Below are 22,487 nucleotides of genomic sequence, written 5' to 3'. Positions count from 1 at the left end.
AATTTCATGTTTTTATTTTTTAAGATTTTGTTTATTTATTCATGAGAGACACACAGAGAGAGGCAGAGAGAAAGGCTGAGGGAGAAGCAGGCTCCCTGAGGGGGATCGATCCCAGAACCTGAGATTCCAACCTGAGCGGAGGCAGAGGCTCAGTGACTGAGCCACCCAGGTGCCCATCAACTTCATTTCAAATAAACCCATGTATAATCCCAAGAAGTATAAAAATTCCATGTTCCACATATTCTATAGTGGAACAAGCTTGCCTGTAACAATTTTCCAATGCTAGCCGAAGACAGAGGACTCTCAGATTCAAGTCCAAGGATCTTAGGGTTCATGAAACACCACAAACATCTTGATCACGCTAATTTCACTTGCCAGCTCCAAATCCCCATTTCACACATGTAGATGCTGCATATGCAGTGGGTTTGTGTCGCATCTATGAGACCCTGAGCATAGGGAACCCCAGTATCTTGAAAGCAGAGAGCATTATCTTCCTGAACCTTAGCCACTAATGAAAGCATGAAAAGAAACCACAATAAAACACGTTCAGAATACATTTCAACTTGTTAGCCATGTTGAGAAAAAAGGAAAAACCAGAAAACCTCAGTCACTACACAAACTAGAGAACGATGACTTAATACATTTCTGATTGATATTATATAGATCATTATGATGTTTTCAGAAAAAGACAAAGGGTCTATCTCTGTGGCCTGAGTATATGAGAAAATTTCTAAAAATGATAAAAACCACCAACCATAAATGTTAAAATCACAAATTGGATTACATTAAGAACTTCTCTGCATCATAAGCTCAAGAGAGAGAAATAGAGTGAGAGAAGGAAAAAAGGACTCATTCTCATAATATATATCTATAAAGCCTAAAGAAAAAAATACCAAAACAGAAGAAATAGGCTCAATAACCCAGCAGATACTTTGAAAAAAAGATTATCAAAAGGTTAATGCCCAACTCCATAGTAACAGTAATAAAAAAGCAGATAAAATGACCACTTGGGGGATGCCTGGGTGGCTCAGCGGTTGAGTGCCTGCCTTTGGCTCCAGGCATGATCCCAGGGTCCGGGGATAGAGACCTGCATTGGGGTACCTGCATGGAGCCTGCTCCTCCCTCTGTTTGTGTCTCTGCCTCTCTCTCTGTCTCTCATGAATAAATAAATAAAATCTTTAAAAAAGAGAGATAGAGAGAATGACATAAACTACTAAGTTTTAGAGAGCGTGTGGATGGGGAGACCAGGTTCTCCCTTTGGTTCAGGTTGTGATTCTGGGGTCCTGGGATCAAGTCCTGCATCAGGCTCCCCGGGTGAACCTGCTTCTCCCTCTACCTGTGTCTCTGCCCCTCTCTCTATGTCTCCATGAATAAATAAATAAAATCTTAAGTATTTGGGAGTATCTATTAAAGCTGAATATGATTAAACATGTTTACTAACAATTTGATCTCACATATATAACCAGCAGATATGTGTGTATGTTCCACTAAAAGATAAATTATAGACTTACAAGCCAGTACTATCATGACAGTCCTGCACTGAAAACCATTCCCCTCCATTAGCCACAAAATGATGTATCAATTGATATTCACACAATGGAGTCGGATGGATCCATTCTAAAGAATGATGCACAATAACATGAAGGAATACAGATCAATTCACAAGCATAGATACAAAAAAGCCAAATACAAGAGTTCCCACTGCCTGATTACATTTATATAAAGTACAAAAACGAGGACAGCGATCTATGGCTTTCCGCGTTAAAAGAGTGCTGAGCCTTGTGGAAAGGTACCAAGGAAATAAAAGGAATTGCAGAGGTCAAGTAATATCTTTTTTGAGGTCAAATATTGTTTCTTGACATCAACAGTTTATAGAGATGTGCTTAGTTTGTGAAATTCAATTGAGCTGTTAACATACGTTCTATATATGTGACTTTACTTCAAAAAAATATTCAACATGGGGAAATTCTCTGGCTCAGTTTGTGGAACATGCAACTTTGATTTGGGAGTTTGAGCCTTGTGTTAGGGGAGAAATTGCTCAGAAATGGGGTCCTAAAAATGTTGACCTGCTAATATTAAAAATAAATAAAAATAAAATTTAAAATTTAAAAATTCTAAAAACCTCCCGAAAAAAACTAGATGTAAAAAGAGAAGTGTCATAAAGTAGATATATTGACAAGGTGAAATTAAATGTAGGAAGGACTAGATTTTCAAAGAATGCTTTAGTTTCTAGCTCAAGCAATATGGTACTGATATACATAGTTCACAGAAAAAAAAAGAAAGTGTACAATTATTTTCTTAAAATGGATATAGGAACACAAGAAAGGAATAAAAAAACAGGGAGCATTTAGGAAAGACAAAAAATGTAGTATAGCCAAACCCCAATATCTTCATTAAGATATTAAACACAGGGATCCCTGGGTGGCGCAGTGGTTTGGCGCCTGCCTTTGACCCAGGGCGTGATCCCGGAGATCCGGGATCGAATCCCACGTCGGGCTCCTGGTGCATGGAGCCTGCTTCTCCCTCTGCCTGTGTCTCTGCCTCTCCCTCTCTCTGTGTGACTATCATAAATTAAAAAAAAAAAAAAAAGATATTAAACACAAATAAACCAAATGTTCCTGGTGACACTAAACATTGATCGAATATATTCCACTGGAATTTTCTGGAGATAGAACTAAAACATGAGGGTAAAATTGAAAAAAAGTAAATGGAACAAATGCTGTGTAGTGATAAACAACCAAACAAGTGGCATGGCAAAATAAAAATCCTATTGAATAACCTTTAACGCCAAAGGAGTTGGTCACTATTAGTAGTTTTATTTTTGAAGATCTAGATGTACAGGATTTCAATAATGCATTTCATGGAGAATAAGCATAACCTATATTTGTGTGCATATTTGTACACACACATATAAACATACACAGATATACATACATGTACATAGGGAAACATTTATTTTTAGCTGGAGACATTAAAAAAATACTTATCACAGAGGGATGACATCATCAACATGGTGAAGCAGGTAGTTCCACCTCAGTACTTCTGAGATAGACATCACTAGGCAACTCTCAGTACTCAAGAGTGAGACTGAATCACCCCTTGGACCACAGAGACAAGGGGGACATTAGAAGGGTAAGACGAACAATTTTAGTCTGACCACAATGCGCCTTCCCTGGGGCCAGCACAGCGCTCCACCATGAGGGGCCAGCTGGAACTACAATTGTTCCACCATGAGAGAGAGCCCATGGTGGGCACCCAGCATTCCCCAAATGTCAAGCTGATTGTTGGGTGCCCACATAGGTCTGGCCTCAAGGGGTTCCCTGGGGGAATCTGGGATCTTTTTTTTTTTTTAATTTTATTTATTTATTTATGATAGTCACAGAGAGAGAGAGAGAGAGGCAGAGACATAGGCAGAGGGAGAAGCAGGCTCCATGCACCTGGAGCCCCACATGGGATTCGATCCCGGGTCTCCAGGATCGCGCCCTGGGCCAAAGGCAGGCACCAAACCACTGCGCCACCCAGGGATCCCAGAATCTGGGATCTTATAGACATCTGCTTCTAGTCATTGGTTCTCAGAATGGGTTCCCTGGACAGGTACCTGAGAAAGTGTAAGAAAGGAAATTTGGGGAATGTACCCTAGAAGTACTGACATGGTAATGTGGAGATAGACACGGCAATCTAAGGTTTACAAGTGCTCCTGGTGATTCTGTTATGGGATAAATTGGACCTCTGCAGGAACTAAGTCACAGCTCATCCCTGAGTTATCCACAGGTAAGTCATTCCTACAAATGCTCTATTTGGGGTTCCTGGATGGCTCAGTCAGTTAAGGGTCTGCCTTGGGCTCAGGTCATGGTCCCAGAGTCCTAGGATGGAGCCTCACCTTGGGCTCTCTGCTCAGTGGGGTGTCTGCTTCTCCCTCTCCTCCCTGTTCATGCTCTCTCTCTCTGTCACTCTCTCAAATAAATGAATAAATAAAACCTTTTTTTGGAAAAAAAAAAAAAAGCTCTGCTTACAGTCATGTACAATATTCTGACAGACGTGCAAACACACAATGTGCATAACACAAATCTTTATTCATAAATGAATTTGACTCTGTCTTTCTCAGCTTCCCGCAGTTCTGTCTCTGCCTTCTCTCAATACTCTCCTTGAGCTTCCTGAGATCTCCCCAAATACAGTCCGTTCACATTGTACAATGAATGGAATCCAGATGAAAGTGAATTGGAACTTATTTAAATATTTTTTCAAGTTAGTTATGAAATTCATACAAGACATTAATACAGGTTATGGGAGGCACCTGGGTGGCTCAGTGGTTGGGTGTTTGCCTCCAGCTCAGGACGTGATCCCTGCATGCAGCCTCCTTCTCCCTCTGCCTGTGTCTCTGCCTCTGTGTCTTTCATGAATAAGTAAATAAAATATTTAAAAAATACAGGTTACGGAAGAGTAAGTTATACATCCCTCAGGTACCTGTGAACATCTCGTTATTTCAACTGCATAACTAATATTCTTGACTTGGATCAATTGCTATCCTGAAGATACATCCAGCTTTTAATAAACTACCACTCTATTCTGCTTAAAATGCAAATGGAAACACTATTTAAAATTCAGACTCCACTGTTGGGGATTTACCCCAAAGATACAAATGCAATGAAACGCCGGGACACCTGCACCCCGATGTTTCTAGCAGCAATGGCCACGATAGCCAAACTGTGGAAGGAGCCTCGGTGTCCAACGAAAGATGAATGGATAAAGAAGATGTGGTTTATGTATACAATGGAATATTACTCAGCTATTAGAAATGACAAATACCCACCATTTGCTTCAACGTGGATGGAACTGGAGGGTATTATGCTGAGTGAAGTATGTCAGTCGGAGAAGGACAAACATTATATGTTCTCATTCATTTGGGGAATATAAATAATAGTGAAAGGGAAAATAAGGGAAGGGAGAAGAAATGTGTGGGAAATATCAGAAAGGGAGACAGAATGTAAAGACTGCTAACTCTGGGAAACGAACTGGGGGTGGTGGAAGGGGAGGAGGGCGGGGGGTGGGAGTGAATGGGTGACGGGCACTGGGTGTTATTCTGTATGTTAGTAAATTGAACACCAATAAAAAAAAAATAATAAAAAAAAATAAAAAAAAAAAATAAAATTCAGACTGTTTCTCTGTGGTACATTAATGCAAGGAAAGGTGCCCTGGACACTTACTTCATCGGGACTTCGATCACACTTACAGGTCAGCCACAAGCAGCATCTCCATGTGGACTTTCTTCATTAATTGTACATTATAATGTCCTTAATCTTCCATGTTAAAGTAGGTAGGAATGAAGTCCCCCTCATACCAGAGCCCTGCATGTCTGTGAGACAGCAGCCACCAAATCATCTTACATGTACACAAACGATAAAGCCTTGGGATGAGAGGATTTCAGAGTAAAATTAACATCTGCCATGCAAAAATGTCAAATATGGTCAAAAGAAAACAGGAGACACACCGAAAATAATAATCTCTCTTCAGACAACCATCTCCTCTCCATCCTGACAGGGATATTAACAGATACAGAGGACCGCTGAATACCGGGTTTCAACAGCGGAGGTCCATATATATGTAACAATACATGAATACAGTACAGTACAATGTGTTTTGTCTTCACCTTAAGATTTTCTATTCTCAAGCTAACATTACTATAAAAAATACCATATATAATACAGGAATACATACCAAAAACTGCGATGATTGACTGTTTATGTTCCAGGTGAGGCTTCTGAGGTCAACAACAGGTTATTTCCATGACAAAACAGGTGTGGTTTTCAATTTGGGGCACTCAAAAGATACACACAGGTTTGCTTTTCTTTTCTTAAAGATTTATTTATTTATTCATAGAGATGGAGAGAGAGAGAGAGAGGCAGAGACACAGGCAGAGGGAGAAGCAGTCTCCATGCAGAGAACCTGACATGGGACTTGATCCAGGGTCTCCAGGATCACGTCATGGGCTGCAGGAGGAGCTTAAACACCTGTGACACACCGAGGCTGACCCACACAGGTTTTCAATTGTAAAGAGGTGGTGCCCCTAACAGTTGCATTGTCCAAGGCTAAGATGTGAGTGATCTGTGTGTTTTAACTTTGGATTTTTCTCTATAATAAATACTTGGATTTCAGATCATGCCTGAAAAGGGATATTGACTTACTGCTTTCTTCTGTGAATTCTGATGTTATTTAGATTTCCTTTCCATCTCACAACTTACCAATTTTTTATGTCCTTAATGTTTTTATCCTTCATAAAGATGTTTCTTTTCTGAAGTATGTAGTAAAGCCAAAGGTCTTGCATCAATTTTACATTTCTTTTTTTTTTTTTAAGATTTTATTTATTTATTCATGAGAGACACACAGAGAGAGGCAGAGACACAGGCAGAGGGAGAAGCAGGCTCCATTCAGGGAGCCTGGTGTGGGACTCCATCCCAGGACTCCAGGATCATGCCCTGGGCCAAAGGCAGGTGCTAAACTGCTCAGTCACCCAGGGATCCCATATTTCTATGGTTTCTGCCCAGTACGCTTTGTTATCTTACTGATGTTCAATAAGAGTGCAGTTCCAGGCATAGATGTGGACACTATTCTTAACAACTCTATGTTATCCACAGGATGCATTACCTCATGTTGAATAATTCTGGTTATGAATTAAATGCCTTGAACATTCTTTACGTTTAAGGGCTTCCCCTCACTATGCACCCTCTGCTCCACTATGCTCCTCTTTGTTCACAAAGTTTGTAGTTTCGCATAACGTTTTTGTCCAATTTTATTGTACATTTGTCAGCCATCCCCTCATTATGTCTTATGTTAGGTTGTTAAGCTTAGGGTGGTAGTTAAAGGCTTTGCCACATTTTAGACATTAGTAAGGTTTCTTCTTATTGTAAAATCTCTGCTATTGAGTGCTGAACACAACTTAAAAGCTTTGCTCTAGTTGCTACATTTGGAAGTCTTTTCTCCAGCGAGGGTACAGGATATACAATGAGATTTGAGCTTTATTAGACTTTCCCACCTTTATTACTTTTATTCTGGTTCTCTGTATGGGCACCGGGGTGGCTCAGTTGGTTAAGCATCTGCCTTCAGCTAGGGTCATGATCCCGGGTTCCTGAAATCAAGCCCTGCCACCAGGCTCCCTGCTCTTCAGGAGAGTCTCCTTCTTCCTCTCTGTCAGCATCCCCTCCCACGGGCTCTGCCTGCTTGTGCTCTGTCTCAAATAAATAGCATCTTTTTAAAAAAATAAATACCTCTGTAATTATGGAAGGTAAAGTCCTCACTAAAGATCTTCCAAAGTTCTGAACACATGAATACTTGTATCAAATTAGGTATTATGTGGCAACTACTGTATAGTGATATTTGGATAAAGACCATCCTGTGTTTATCAAAATTAGAGACTTTGGAATAAGGAAGGATTACATGCTGGTGGGAGAACAATGAATCCACTGAAAAGGATTTCTCAAATCAATCACATTTAGAAATTTTTCTTAATTTTTAAATGTTTGACTTTCAGAAATATTTCAGTGCAGATTTATACAACTTTATATTTGAAATGGTTTGAATGATTATTTTCATTCAAAGTAATTTCTTTACTTTGGACTAGGTCACTTTCCAAAATTTCCAAATGTCCTTTCAGAAAATATGTAGGTTTATTTATTTTTATTTTTATTTTTATTTTTTTTTTATATTTTATTTATTTATTCGAGAGAGAGAGAGAGAGAGAGAGAGAGAGGCAAAGACACAGGCAGAGGGAGAAGCAGGCTCCATGCACCGGGAGCCCGACGTGGGACTCGATCCCGGGTCTCCAGGATCGCGCCCTGGGCCAAAGGCAGGCGCCAAACCGCTGCGCCACCCAGGGATCCCCAGAAAATATGTAGGTTTAAAAGTGGATGTGGGTGCTTGCACTCAAAACATCATTCTGCAAATATAACTGAATTAAAGTGGGATTCTCCAACAATTGTTTTATATCTCTGATCTCTTCTGGCAGTGAAGACTCCATTATGGGCAACTGTCCCAGTATGCTTATATCCATCATCACATCCCTCCTGCCCTCCACGACCCCATCCATCCCAGTCATTCATTAAGCATAAATACTTAGGTCTACAGATTCCACATCATCCCTTATCACTCTATGGAATGAATCTTCTTTGCCTGTCTTGGCCAACAAGCCTACTGTGCTATGGAAAAACACAATTAAAAGATTTATTATTTATTTTCTTAAGATTTACATATTTATTCATGAAAGACACACACAGAAGAGGTAGAGACACAGGCAGAGGGAGAAGCAGGCTCCATTCAGGGACCAAAATGTGGTCCTCAATCCTGGGACTCATGGTCATGCCCTGGGCTGTTGGCAGGCGCTCAACCGCTGAGCCACCCAGGCATCTCCACAACTAAAATATTTAAAATAAGACATCCCACTTAGTGCACATACATGCATATATGTTAAAATGCTAATGTGTAAATTAATACCCAGTATAGCACTTTAGATGAATCTGGAGACTTAGGAACCACCAGGATTTGCTCTACCATGACAACAAAAATGGACCAAATTACTTTTTTTTAGTGCGCCAGAAGCCAGTGAGGAAAACACAACACCCCCAGGCAGGTAAAGATGAAGAGCCACAAAGACACTAAGAAAGTTTGTGACACTTGTCCACAACAGCAGCTGCTCACCCTCCCTGACAATTAAAGGCCACCCTGTGAAATAACTCTTACCTCTCCTCAGGAGAGAAAGAAACAAGTGACCTGTAGGTTCAGGGATATGGATTCTTGGCTGCTGCCTGAGGGACTTGTTTCTGTCACACATGACATGGAGGCAGAGGGAACGACAGCACCCTCTGGATGCATTGTGGTGGCTGCTCAGACAAAGGGTGAGTGTTTGTTCAAACAAGAAAGAGACTACAGAGCTGAAGCAGAGGAAGGAATCACGTTAGGCATTGGACTCTTAATTTCGGTTCAGATCATGGTCACAATCCTTCAGATGGTCTCTGAACTCTGTACTTGAAAACTGTCATCCTTGGGGCACCTGGATGGCTCAGTCGGTTCTGTGTCTGCTTTCAGCTCACATCCTGATCAGAGGGTCCTGGGATTGAGCCCAGGTCAGGCTCCCTGCTCAGCGCGGACTCTCCTTCCCCCTTTCCCTCTGGTCCTCCCCTGTGCTATGCTCTCATTTGCTCTTTCCGTCTATCTCAAATGAATAGATAAAAAATCTTATGGAAAAATTAAAAGAAAAAGAAAATGGTCATGGTGTAACTAAATACACAAGTAAAACCAAAATCACCACTAAATAATGTAGTGGAAAGTCCGAGACAAAAGGAAGCACATTGTTATGGAATTACAAAGCCAGAATAAGACAAAATTTAGCCCTAAAAAAGCTACATTAAAATAGATGCATTAAAATACAGGATCCCTGGGTGGCTCAGCGGTTTAGCGTCTGTCTTCAGGCCAAGGCGTAATCCTGGAGTTCTGGAATCCAGTCCACAACCCCACATCGGTCTCCCTGCATGGAGCCTGCTTCTCCCTCTGCCTGTGTCTCTGCCTCTCTCTCCAACTCTCATGAAGAAATAAATAAAATCTTTCAAAAAATAAAAATAAAAAACAACAACAACAAACAGATGAATTCTTCTCAAAGAAACTTTCTATAAAACTAATTTTAAACTGCATCTATGTATCATAAAAAACAAGTATGAATTATTGGCTGGTTTTCACTGACCACAATATTATAAAGAATATTCATTAAAATCAATCAGTAAAGCCTGTAAGTGAAAATTATTTGAACAACCACTTAAAAGGGCATTATACATGGATCCCTGGGTGGTGCAGTGGTATAGCACCTGCCTTTGGCCCAGGGCGCGATCCTGGAGACCCAGGATTGAATCCCACATCGGGCTCCTGATGCATGGAGCCTGCTTCTCCCTCTGCCTATGTCTCTGCCTCTCTCTCTCTCTCTCTGTGTGACTATCATAAATAAATAAAAATTTAAAAAAAGGCATTATACAAATGTATTATTTTATTAATATATCCCTCCTTGAACAGAGGATTTAAGACTACATCCCACTCCTTAGAACCAAGGAAATAAACAACATCTTCATTTCTAAATAAACACCAAGAAAGTTGCAAAATACGCTAAAGGCCACTATACATAAAATACATATTTGGATTAAATTCAGATATATTCCAAAGAAAGTAGAAGAAAACCCCAATGACTAATTGTCACTGAAGTAAAATTATATTTATGAACGAAAGGTTTCTTTAAAATACAGGAATTATACAAATTATACTTTATTGCTTTTTTTTCTTTTAAGACTTTATCCATGTATTTGAAAGAGAAGGAGAGAGAGAGAGAGAGCACAGCAGGGGAAGGGCACAGCAAGAAGCAGACTCCCCACTTTGAACAGGGAGCCCAATTTGCGGAGGGCTGAGCCCCAGGACTCCAGGATCATGACCTGGGACCAACTGACTGGCCACCCAGACATCCCTCTACCTCACATGCCCATGTCATATCAGAACTTTTGATCTAATAAATAACAGATGAATCTCATATATAACTAATAAGAAAGTGAAAACACACTTGACAAAATAAAAAGAAATTCCTGTCATACAAGACAATTCATACAATGATGCAAGTATTAAGAAAGAAGGTAAAAATTGAGAATTTATTATAGGCTTCAAGTTCTAAGGTCTAAATGTTCTAGCTCCCTCATGGCATTATTTTAGGTAGGAATTCTAGGATACAAATAGATACGTTACATTTTTTCATCACTGAGGAATGGAACACACTGTTATATCCTAATTTCAGTTCATACAAAGAAAAATTTAACTTTCAAAGTGAAATAAAGAATTAGATTTTCTTTTTTTATGGAGGTATTTGTTATCTGATGAAATTACTGAGTGTGAATTTTGTACAATCAAGATTAAAGCCTCCATAACATTGGAATGCATAAGCCAGAAAACGTGGTATCTGTCTCCAGTGTTCCCAGGATTTCTGCACCAACCCCAAGTATGCCCACAACTACCCTCACATGCTTCTCACATGAGGCAAAACAGAACTTACAAAGGGCTAAGTCTGAGATCCCTGGGTTGCTGAGCGGTTTAGCGCCTGCCTTGGGTTTAGCGCCTGCCTTGGCCCAGGGCGCGATCCTGGAGTCCCAGGAGTCCCACGATCGAGTCCCACATCAGGTTCCCTGTGTGGAGCCTGCTTCTCCCTCTGCCTGGGTCTGTGTGTGTGTGTGTGTGTCATGAATAAATAAAATCTTAAAAAAAAAAAAACAAAAAAACCAAAGGGCTAAGTCTATGGATCCTGAGAAACAGGGAGACTTCCCCAGGACCCTCACAGCCATGGAGAACCTCCCAGATTATGGAGACCCTCCCACTCCCAGGGGAGTCTCCTGGCCCTCCCTGTGGAAGGTGATGGACCATCAGTGGAGCTGAAGGAGAATCCTTAGAGAAGCTAAGAGCTTGATAATGTTGGATAGCACATGTCCCTCTGTGACAGGGAGAAAAATATAAACTAGGTTTCTCAAGAGTGTATCCATTCAAGGAGAACTACTCCCACCACAGTTTAAGGTCTCTCTTCCCCCTTCACATGTGGACCGCACCTCTGTCATCTGCTTCATTCATTTCCACTTACCTGGATGGATGGTTACTCTCTTCTTTCTCTTCACACTCCAAGGTTCCTTCTTTTGCTCCAAAAAGGAGACCAGGTCTGGCTTTGACACAATGAGACCTGTTTATTAGAGAAAAGGGATGCGTATTGTTGGTGATGCTAACTTTCAATCCACCCTCATACTCAGTAGAGAAGAGAAAAAGACACTGTAGATTCAAGAAAATGATTTCCTGAAGGCTGTTGCCCAGCTGCCCCTTTAGAACACACAGGAGAGATGTCCAGTGTTCAGAATTGTCCTCCACAGCCAAGTACTAGACACAAGAATAAAAGGTGTAAGTTGGAGTTTAAGTTACGGGGTGTACTATTTTCTGCCACTCACTGTACAGAATTCCCACGCATCTACAGAAGTGATGATGTTACCTTGAGGAAGAGGAAATTAAAGCTGAAAGGAAGCAATTGAAGACTTTTGTCTACGTCTATAAAACACTACTTTTTCCCTTTACTGCCCAGATCCACATTCCAGTCATTCAAAGAGGAATCTTCCAAGACACAGACAGTCTTCAAAGGAAGGAAGGAAACCCTGAGTGTGGTATGGAAAATCTGGAAGGAGTGATCCTCACCCAAGAAGAGGAGGTGTCCGTAGTTCTCTAACATCACATCCCTGTAGAGTTTCCGCTGAGTGTGGTTCAGGCATGTCCACTCCTCCTGAGAGAATTCTATGGCCACATCCCTGAATGTCAGCAGTCGCTGCAATAAATACCAATTACCGAGTGGTCATAGGCAGAGTTCATTATGGCCCAAGTGATGGAGGAGGGAGTTAGTGTCATCAGCTACACCCCAAGACCTGACCTTCAGGTGTTTACCAGCTTGTACCCTCCAACCTTGGTCCCACATTTACTAACCTCTCTATCCACCACATCTTTTACTTGAGGCAAAACACCCCATGGGCAGAGTCTCCTGTGATGGAAACAGAAACTATCCACCAAAAGGAAAGGACTGATCTTGAGGTGGGGAAAAAAGGCAGAAAGAAAGGTATGTGACATTAAATGGCTCTGAAAAATGCAGCCCATTGACAAATACTTGAGTCAGAGTATAAAGCTCCTGGAGGAAGTCCTCAACTTTCTCAAGGTGAATACCTTCCTAGAGGGACAAACAACCTTAGTTTGACAGTAACGGGGCCATTGTATCCTGTTGAGTGTTTTTTAGCATATGAAAAGCCATTTGGAACTCCCTTACTCTGTACTTGCCCCAACAGCAGAATGTGTAATCAGTTGCTCCTCACAGTCCCTGGGCAATTGGAGCCAGCAGGCAGCAGGCTGCTGCAGCAGCTGCAACTCTTTCTACTCATTGGTCCTGTCCTCATCTTTAATACAAACACGTTTTTGCACCAAAGACCTCTCAAGAATTCTTGACCTAAAGGTTCTGGACCTCAGCAACATTCCAGAACTACATCCCCCTGAGGAACAGCCTGGACCAGCCCAATTTGAGCTAAACCCCTGACTCACCCTCTACAGTTGAAACAAACAGTAACCTGTGGAGTAACCAAAATTGTCTCTTACCTCATTTATTACCAAAGTCTCCAGCAAGGAGGAGCACAAACCTCAGTTATATAACCCAAGTATGTGTAGAAGTGCTGTCTTCAGATGCATGTGGGGTTTCCGCCCAGTTCTACAGACGATGACAAGGCCCTTCTTTCTAAATATCCAGCCTAACCCTAAACAACAGGAAACCTTTCCCCCTTGCTCTGTGAGTCTCTGCTTAGGAAGTTATTCTCAGTGATCTGTGAGGCAGCAAATCAAGTTTCCTTTCTGTGACATCCACACACGGGTATAGTTTCTATCTGTAGTTCTATAATCTTTCAGGATTTTAAGACAGTGAAATACGTCAATTATGTGATTCTTGTGTGTGTGTTGTATTACAAAGAAGCAAATAGAAAGTAACTCTAGGGGTGCTAGGGTGGATAGGTGATTGAGCACCAGCCTTTGTCTCAGGTCCTGATCCCAGGGGGAGTCCAGCATCGGGCTACCCATAGGCAGCCTGCTTCTCCCTCTCCCCATGTCTCTGCCTCTCTCTCTGTGCCTCGGAGGAATAAATATATAAAAAAAAATTTAAAAAAAGAAGACTACTATGACACTAAGTGTGGAGTAACATTGAAACCCACCAGATGGAGGTCTGATTGAGAGCCTTCACTCCCAGAAGTAAATATCTCACTACGGGAAGGTGAGAGCCTTCCCTGTCCATTGGAAGCTAATGTGATGTGAGCCTGGAGCTAAGGATCAAAAAGGTATGCTGATCAATTTTTGTTGCAAAATCCTGTTTCTATTAAGACAGGGACAGGACCACAGGAGGGCAGAAAGACCTGAGGTATCCTTTTGAAAAGCCAATCATTATATACTTTTAAGATGGGGGCAAAGATGGGCAGCTCCGGTGGCTCAGCGGTTTAGCGCCTCCTTCAGCCCAGGGCGTGATCCTGGAGACTCAGGATCCAGTCCCAGGTCAGCTCCCTGCGTGGAGCCTGCTTTTCCCTCTGCCTGTGTCTCTGTCTCTCTCTCTCCTCTCCGTGTATTCTAATGAATAAATAAATAAAATCTTTTTAAAAAAAAGAGATGGGGGCAAAGATAAGGTGAGTTTCTAAAGAGATTTTCATATATTAACGAAGACTTACAGGATCCTGGAGGTCTGGCTATTGCCAAACAAAAGTTGCTTTTGGCCTCTAACAAAGCATCAACATTAAGGCAGTTGTGAATTCCTTCAGTCCTCTCAGACTCTGCCCATCTCAAGTATTTATCAGGGGACATTCTTTTGCTTTTGTTCTCATTAGAAACTAGAAGCCAGAGAAATTCAGAATTTTCCTGTTTAAATGTGATAGTGGGATCCCTGGGTGGCGCAGCGGTTTGGCGCCTGCCTTTGGCCCTGGGTGACCCGGGATCGAATCCCACGTCGGGCTCCCGGTGCATGGAGCCTGCTTCTCCCTCTGCCTGTGTCTCTGCCTCTCTCTCTGTGACTATCATAAATAAATTAAAATAAATAAATAAATAAATAAATAAATGTGATAGTTTCTGCACATCCTTCAGTAAACCTAAGATCCTTAGTAAAGATAAGAAGGAAAGTATGAATTTTATAGGGAGAAGTCTGGCAGAGAGGAGCAAGCCAAGGAAAGGAAGGTAACATTAACTGTAGGAAACAAACTAGTAGCAGTGCCTAAAGAGATGGGGGAACAGAGGGCTAGCTGAGGACAAATGATGAGCCAGGGCCAGCACATTGACAAGTCCTTGAAACAGGCAGAGGGACATTCCTCTCCGGACTCAACTGTCTCGATGGTCACACTTTGCGTAGGGTAAAAGGCAATCTTTGCCTGACCCCCAGGAGGCTGTAAGTCTACTTTAACCTTTGAAAGTTCTCTAGAAATGTCCTTTATTTCTAGACACCCAAGGTAGGTGTTGGCGATCATCCCCCCAGCACATGACCCACAGTTATCCATCTGAAGGGGCTCATACTCAGGTTTTATTAGACGGTATACGTGGCCTTTTCCCAACAATTGCCAGCCCCTTCAAGGTCCTGGAAACCTTCCTTCCAGAATTCCTTAGAGAGTATGCTATCCTCAAACCCCTCCCAACTCCCAGGTAAATAATCAGTCACCCCTCACAGGCCCAGGTTGGGGACTCTTCCTGCCCGCAGCCCCTGTCCTTGTGCTTTAATAGAACCACCATATAGCACCAAAGGACGTCTCAAGAATTCTTTCTTGGCTGTTGGCGCAGGACTTCACCTCATATAGGTGAAAACTTTATTAGTGAGATATAGGTGAAATATAGTTGAAAACTTCCCCAAAACTTCATCAAGAGGATTGTCGTTCCTGAGGTGTTTAGAATAGTAATTGAATTATGAGAATACAGTGGATTTATACAAATTTCGGTCACATACTTTCACTGTCTTGTAATACCTAGTATATATTTACATATTTTTAAGGATTTTATTATTTATTCATGAGAGACAGAGAGAGAGGCAGAGACACAGGCAGAGGGAGAATCTGGCTCCTCGAGGGGAGCTGGTGTGGGACTCCATCCTGGGACGCCGGGTCCATGCCCGGAGCCGGAGACAGACGCTCAACCACTGAGCCACCCAGGTGTCCCTACCTAATATATATTTAAATGGAGTATCTTTTTTTAAAAAAAGATTTTTATTTATTTATTCATGCGACACACACAGAGGCAGAGACACAGAGGAGAAGCAGGCTCCACGCAGGGAGCCCGATGTGCAACTCCAATCCAATCTGGGACTCCAGGATCACGCCCTGGGCTGAAGGCAAACACTAAACCGCTGAGCCACCCAGGCGTCCCTAAATACACTATCTTTTTCACATTCTAAACTGTAAGTCTCCTCTTTTTAAAGAGTATTCTGAGTTATCCTGGACCTTATATATCTATAGCATTTATTGGTGCATTTTCCTACTCCTGGCCCACACAGAGCTGATAAAGCATCCAGGTGGCCACTAAAGGGCAAGTGCTTTCCTCGGCTGCTATCCCAGGATCCCATCACCACCAGGAATGTTGGACTCAATGTCTTCTCTAGGGATCTGTCAGCAAGGGTACATTTTCAAAGCTTGCAGAACTGTAATTTAAAGTACAACTGTTGGGATGCCTGGGTGGCTCAGCGGTTGGATGTCTGCCTTCAGCTGAGGTCGTGATCCCGGGATCAAGTCCCACATCGGGCTCCCCACATGGAACCTGCTTCTCCCTCTACCTATTTCTCTGCCTTTCTCTCTGTGGCTCTCATGAAAGAATAAAAACAATCTTTATTTTATTTTAAGATTTTATTTATTTATTCATGAGAATACACAGAGAGAGAGAGCGCGAGCGAGAGAGATACGGAGACGCAGAGACACAGGCAGAGGGTGAAGCAGGCTCCATGCAGGGAGCCGGATGTGGGGCTCGATCCCGGGTCTCCAGGATCAAGCCCTGGGCCGAAGGCAGGCGCTAAACCGCTGAGCCTCCCAGGCATCCCCCAAATACAATCTTCAAAAATAAAAAATAAATACAGTTTTGGTGGCTTATTGGAAGCCCCGTTGGAGAGAAGGGAAAGAAGGTGATGCGGGAGAAGTGTTCTAAGATCGAGCCTTGGGTATTAGATTTGAAAAGGTGTTTAACAATAAGTGAAACCACGAGGCAGAAATATCAGAGCTGGAGGAATCAACACTTGCAATCTCCAAATGCAGGGAATTTCGGGCCAAAAAGGCACTGCGGCCTCTAAGCTGGGACACAAGGCTTACCTGAGACCCCGCCATCTCTGCTCCGTCCACCTCGGCCTCTAGCGAGCTCTCTCACAAGATCTCCGTGGAGGAGTCCCAGCTGCATCAGGAGAACACACCTTTAAAGGCAGCCAAGTCTCTCCACCTATAAACTGCTCCCCTGCAGGCAGGACTTTGAAATGCACAAAAAGCCCAACTTCCTAGTCCTTTGGGCCTGGAGCTGTTGAGAAGCTGTGAACTCCCAGTTGGAAATCAGGAACTGATTTTTCCTTCTCTGCTTCCAGGGCCCTCCCCTCCCCCAGATGCTCACAGATTCAGCTACAGCCTAGGCCCCGTGTGCTGTGGCCCTAACCCTCCTGACTCGGGTAGTGGAGACCATTACCCCTCCTAAGGCGAAGCCTGCTCTCAATTCTCAGAAATTAAAAGGAAGCCTTTCTACTTAACTGTGGCCTCACTTAGAATCACCCGGAGCACTGACTTAATACAACGCTGTTGTTTCCACCCACACCAACTGACGGAATCCGAGGGGAATGATGATCCTTTTTGATAGTCCAGGAAACATCTGGGGAGGTGACTGGTAACGAAGGCTCTGCTATTATCGGATTTTAATCCAGGCCTTCTCCATGGATCAGAGTTTCTGGAGATTTACCTTTTCCCTCTTCCTGCTACACAAAGGGAGAGACTCAGTAACGGACCTTTCCCTTATGCAAAATGTCTCTTTAGACAGTAAGTACTGGGTTTTACAGCTTTTCCTTTCTCTGTTTTTTTTTTTTTCTTTTTTAAAAGATTTTGGATATTTATTTGAGAAAGAGAGTGAGAAAGAGCACAAGCAAAGGGAATGGCAGAGAGGGAAAACCAGGCTCCTTGCTGAGCAGGGAGCCTGACCCAGGACTTAATCCCAGGACCCTGGGCTCTGGATCTCAGAAGAAGGCAGAGGCTTAATCCATTGAGCCACCCAAGCACCCCTGTCTGTGCATTAAAATACCCAGCCTAAAATAATCCTTATGCCAAAAGACATATTTTGGGGTAACAAATTGCTCTCCTTCAGCAGGTAAATGTTGATTTTCAAAACTACCTGTTGATAAAGTTTTAGAATATAGGTGAGGTCCAGAGCCAACAACCAAGAAAGAATTCTTGAGATATCCTTTGGTGCTAAATGGTGGTTTTATTAAAGCCCAGGGACAGGACCCGTGGGCAGGAAGAGCTGGTGGCCCAATCTTGTGAGGGGTGGCTGATTATATAGCGGTAGTTGGGAGGGGTTTGAGGATAGCATACTCTCTAAGGAATTCTGGAAACAAGGTTTCCAGGACCTTGAAGGGGCTGGCAATTGTTGGGAAAGGCCACTATATTACCGTCTAAAAAAAGCTGAGTCATGAGACCCTTTAGATGGCTATTGGTGGGTCATGTGCTTGGAGGATGATTTGCAACAGGTATCCTGGGGGGTGTAGAGATAAAGGAAACTTCTAAAATAGATTTTATACCTTAAAGTAGACTTACAGGGGACACCTGGGTGACTCAGCAGTTGTTCTGTCTTCGGCTCAGGGCTTGATCTCGGAGTCCTGGGATGGAGACCCACCTCGGGATCCTTGCGTGGAGCCTGCTTCTCCTTCTGCCTGTGTCTCTGCCTCTCTGTGTGTCTCTCATGAATAAATAAATAAAATCTTAAACAAAAATATATTTTTTTATTTATAAAAAATAAATTTAAGGCAGCCCTAAGCCACTAGGCCACCCTGGCTGCCCCAGATAATACCCAATTTTAGTAAAAATATTGAGGAATTAGAATTCTCATTTACTACTGATGGTGATGTGGGAAACAAAGGCAAAAGAAGAAATTAAATTTCCTTAATGTCTGCAGCCTATTGACAAGTCCTTGAACTAAGTAGAGTGACCTTCCTCTCAGAGCTCAACTATCTGGATGTTGACACTTTGCTTAGGGCAAAAGACAATTGTACAATAATATTATTCCACCACCACCCCCTCCTGTCCCTTTCTCCCCACCCCCATCATATGAGTCTATTTTTTATTTTTGTAAAGATTTTATTTATAAATAATGAAAGAGAGAGAGCGAGTGACCTGGGGATAGAAGCAGAGGGAGAGGGAGAAGCAGATTCCCCACTGAGCAGGGAGCCCCCATCCAAGACTACATCTCAGGACCCTCAGATTATGATGTGAGCCCAAGGCAGACATTTCACAGACTGAGCCACCCAAGTGTCTCCTTTGTGTTTACTTTAACATATAAAAATTCCTTTGGAAACTACCTTTATCTCTACCTCCCAAGATACATGTTAGCAATTTTCCTCCGACATATAGCCCACCAATATACATCTGAGGTGTCTCGTGACAGGATTTATTGAAGAGTACTAAGTGTCCTTCCTTCAAAGGAGCTAGGCCCTGGAACACCTGGGTCGCTCAGCGGTTGAGCCTCTGACTTAGGCTGGAGGCGTGATCCTGGAGTCCCGGGTTCGAGTCCCACACCAGACTACCTATGGGGAGCCTGCTTCTCCCTCTGTCTGTATGTCTCCCTCTCTCTGTGTCTCTCATGAATAAATAAAATCTTTTTTTTTTTAATTTTATTTATTTATGATAGGCACACAGTGTGAGAGAGAGAGGCAGAGACACAGGCAGAGGGAGAAACAGGCTCCATGCACCGGGAGCCCGACGTGGGATTCGATCCCGGGTCTCCAGGATTGCGCCCTGGGACAAAGGCAGGCGCTAAACCGCTGCGCCACCCAGGGATCCCCAATAAATAAAATCTTAAAAAAATAAAAAATAGCTAGCCCTGTCGACATCCTGGAAGCCTTGTTTCCAAAATGCTTTGGAGGCTCATGCTGTCCCTAACATAAAGCAGAAATATCAAAACTAGAAAAATCAGTGTTTGCGATTTTTATATGTGAGGAATTTCTGGAGAGAAAGAGGACATGGCCTCTGACCCAGGACACCAGGCCTTTCCAAACAACGGGCCATTTCTTCTCTCCCAACTTGGAACTATATAATCAGTCACCTGTTGCAACCCCAGTGCAGCTCTTCCTGCCCATGGGTCCTGTCCCTGTGCTTTAACAAAACCACCTTTCTGCACTAAAGATGTCTCAAGAATTCCTTCTTGGCAACTGGCTCCAAACCCCAACACTTTACATCAATGGGAATTTCTTTTTATTTACTTATTTTTTTAAAGATTTCTCTTTTTTCATTCACGCATGAGAGACACAGAAAGAGGCAGAGACATAGGCAGAGGGAGAAGCAGACTCCCTGTGGGGAGCTTGATGCAGGACTTGATCCCAGAACCCAGGGATCACACCCTGAGTGGAAGGCAGAAGCTCAACCACTGAGCCACGCAGTGTCCCATCAATGGGAATTTAAAAAGTACATTTAATTTGTAACATTATTTGGCAGGGACTTATGAAAATAAACTTTCCTATGGAAGGGGAGCATTTTGTCACCACAAAACATGTCTCTTTGGCCTAAGGATTATTTTATTTTATTTTTTAAATTTTATTTATTTTATTTTATTTTTTATTTTATTTTATTATTTTATTTTATTTTGTTTTGTTTATTTTATTTTATGATTTTATTTATCCACATGAGACACACAGAGAGACAGAGACTGAGGCAGAGGGAGGAGGAGCAGACTCCATGCAGGGAGCCCAATGCAGGAGATGCGGGATGCGGGCCTTGTTTCCGGAATCCAGGATCACACCCTGAGGGGAAGGCAGACACTTAACCCCTGAGTCACCCAGGGGTCCCACCTAAGGATTATTTTAAAGAAACAAAGGAAAAGCTCTGAAACCCAGTAGAAGGTGCCTTTTTCAACACACATTTGTTTACTTATAAGGGAAAGCTCCACGTGTAAGGGTGTTTTCCTCCGCGTAGCTGCAAGAGGGAGAAAGTGTAAATTCCAGAAACTGATCACTGGAGTAGACGTGGATTTAAATCTGGATAACAACCAAAAGGAACGGTTACTCCTTTTGGCCTGTTCGCCTCTCCAAATGCTTCCCAATAGGATCATGTGTGGAGTTTCAAAAAGAATCATATCTAGTGTCTCCCCCATTCTGTCATTCCGTGAGGGTGGAAACAACAGTGTTATTTTAATTAAATGCACATGAGCCTGGGAGGGTCAGTTCCATGCAGCACAGTTTTCCTAGCCTCCAGTGGAATCTGTCTGTATCTGTGGAAGAGTAGGCCCCCTGAAAGCAGAGAAGGAAAACTCAAAGATTGGTCTCCTGGGAGAGAATCAGTTCTGAATTGCTCCTGACACAAAGGATGAGGAAGTTGGGCCTTTGCATTTCAAAGTCCTACCTGCAGGCGAGCAGCTTACAAGAGGCTCTGCTGGTGGCTTTAAAGGCATTTTTTTCTGAGTGCAGCTATGATTCCTCCTGGAATCTCTTCTGAGGAAGAGCTCTAGAGGAGGTGACAGAAGAAATGGCCAGTTGTCAGGTAAGCCTTGCATCCCAGGTCAGAGGTCATGTCCTCCTTTTCTCCCCAAATTCCTCAGATTTAGATATTGCAAACATTAGTTTCTCTAATTCTGATGTTTCTGCTTTATGTTTGCACCTAATTTTTAAACCTTTTCAGAAATGACACTCAAGATCAGGTCCTTTTTTTTTTTTTAATTTTTATTTATTTATGATTGTCACACACAGAGAGAGAGAGAGAGAGAGGCAGAGACACAGGCAGAGGGAGAAGCAGGCTCCATGCACCGGGAGCCCGATGTGGGATTCGATCCCGGGTCTCCAGGATCGCGCCCTGGGCCAAAGACAGGCGCTAAACCGCTGCGCCACCCAGGGATCCCCAAGATCAGGTCTTTAGACCACTTCTCCCTATTAACCAGAGCCTTTTACTCCTTCTCCCCAATCTGGCTCTCAGTAGGCCATCAACGGTTGTCACTTTGAATTACAGACCTGCTTGCAAGTATTGAAAATAATTCCTTTGTGAGAGATCCACGGGGACGGTGTTGAGTTAAAGAATCCTTTTTTTTTCTTTAGATTTTCTGAATTTATTCATGAGAGACACAGAGAGAGAGAGGCAGAGACACAGGCAGAGGAGACGCAGGCTCCACGCAGGGAGCCTGACGTGGGACTGGATCCCGGGATACCAGGATCTCGCCCTGTGCCGAAGGCAGGCGCTGAACTACTGAGCCACCCAGGAATCCCCCAAGTTAAAGAATAAACACAGTGGATATAAGATCCAAAAAAAAAAAAAGAAAAAAAAAGAATATTCTCTGAGAACAAACGGGGGCCCAGTCTTACTGTTTAGAACATGGAGAAGGTACTATATTTAAAATATACTAGATATTACAGGAAATGGAACCGTCTGTGACTGTTGGGATTCTCTGCCGAGGGCATTCTGAGCTTTATGGTCTTTCCGATATGGGATTCCCTGCCTAGGACATTCTGCAGTTTTTCCTGTAAAGTTCAGCTCATTCCTAGGGGCCTAAGATGGCTGTACTTGTGCTAATGCTAAACTTGAGGTGGAATGGCCTTAATTTTTCTTGGCCTCCACAACTGAAGTTTGTTATTTTTTGTTTTTTTTGTTTTTTTTTTTTTGAAGTTTGTATAAATGAAGAGTATTCATAGTTTACAGTCTGATTTACTCTTTAGGGGCCACAAGAATGTGGTGCCTAAATGG

The 22,487-nt window shown here is 42.7% G+C and overlaps 5 protein-coding genes across 30 annotated transcripts in view; 1 reads left to right on the top strand and 4 right to left on the bottom strand.

Moving 5' to 3' along the window:
- Positions 1-17,567, bottom strand: part of LOC112643370 (zinc finger protein 91-like) — a 74,944-nt gene extending 57,377 nt beyond the window's left edge. Inside the window, 3 exon segments of the mRNA XM_049108101.1 lie at positions 11,645-11,740; positions 12,241-12,367; positions 16,887-17,567. Of these exon segments, the coding sequence (XP_048964058.1) occupies positions 11,645-11,740; positions 12,241-12,367; positions 16,887-16,901 (238 nt within the window). The 5' untranslated portion in view covers positions 16,902-17,567.
- The window catches only part of LOC112643415 (KRAB domain-containing protein 5-like), a 66,022-nt gene extending 47,523 nt beyond the window's left edge, over positions 1-18,499 (bottom strand). For both annotated transcript variants that reach the window (XM_049108437.1, XM_049108438.1), the window contains exon 1: positions 18,363-18,499. The gene's annotated coding sequence lies outside the window, so the exon portion shown is untranslated. The remainder of the gene's footprint in view (positions 1-18,362) is intronic.
- LOC112643367 (zinc finger protein 420-like) overlaps positions 1-22,487 on the top strand; it is a 642,213-nt gene that overhangs the window by 422,489 nt on the left and 197,237 nt on the right. The window lies entirely within an intron of this gene.
- Positions 1-22,487, bottom strand: part of LOC125754834 (zinc finger protein 345-like) — a 113,818-nt gene that overhangs the window by 6,579 nt on the left and 84,752 nt on the right. The gene's annotated exons all lie outside the window — the stretch shown is intronic.
- LOC112643408 (zinc finger protein 736-like) overlaps positions 1-22,487 on the bottom strand; it is a 255,589-nt gene that overhangs the window by 213,024 nt on the left and 20,078 nt on the right. Inside the window, exon 4 of one of the 2 annotated variants that reach the window (XR_007409777.1) lies at positions 18,363-18,504. The gene's annotated coding sequence lies outside the window, so the exon portion shown is untranslated. Of the gene's footprint in view, positions 1-18,362; positions 18,505-22,487 lie in introns of those variants that run through there. The other variant, XM_049108374.1, reaches the window with a different exon arrangement.

This window comes from Canis lupus, chromosome 1 (assembly GCF_003254725.2).
Source record: "Canis lupus dingo isolate Sandy chromosome 1, ASM325472v2, whole genome shotgun sequence".
NCBI classification, from domain to species: domain Eukaryota; kingdom Metazoa; phylum Chordata; class Mammalia; order Carnivora; family Canidae; genus Canis; species Canis lupus.
This window is presented reverse-complemented; position numbering and strand designations above follow the sequence as displayed.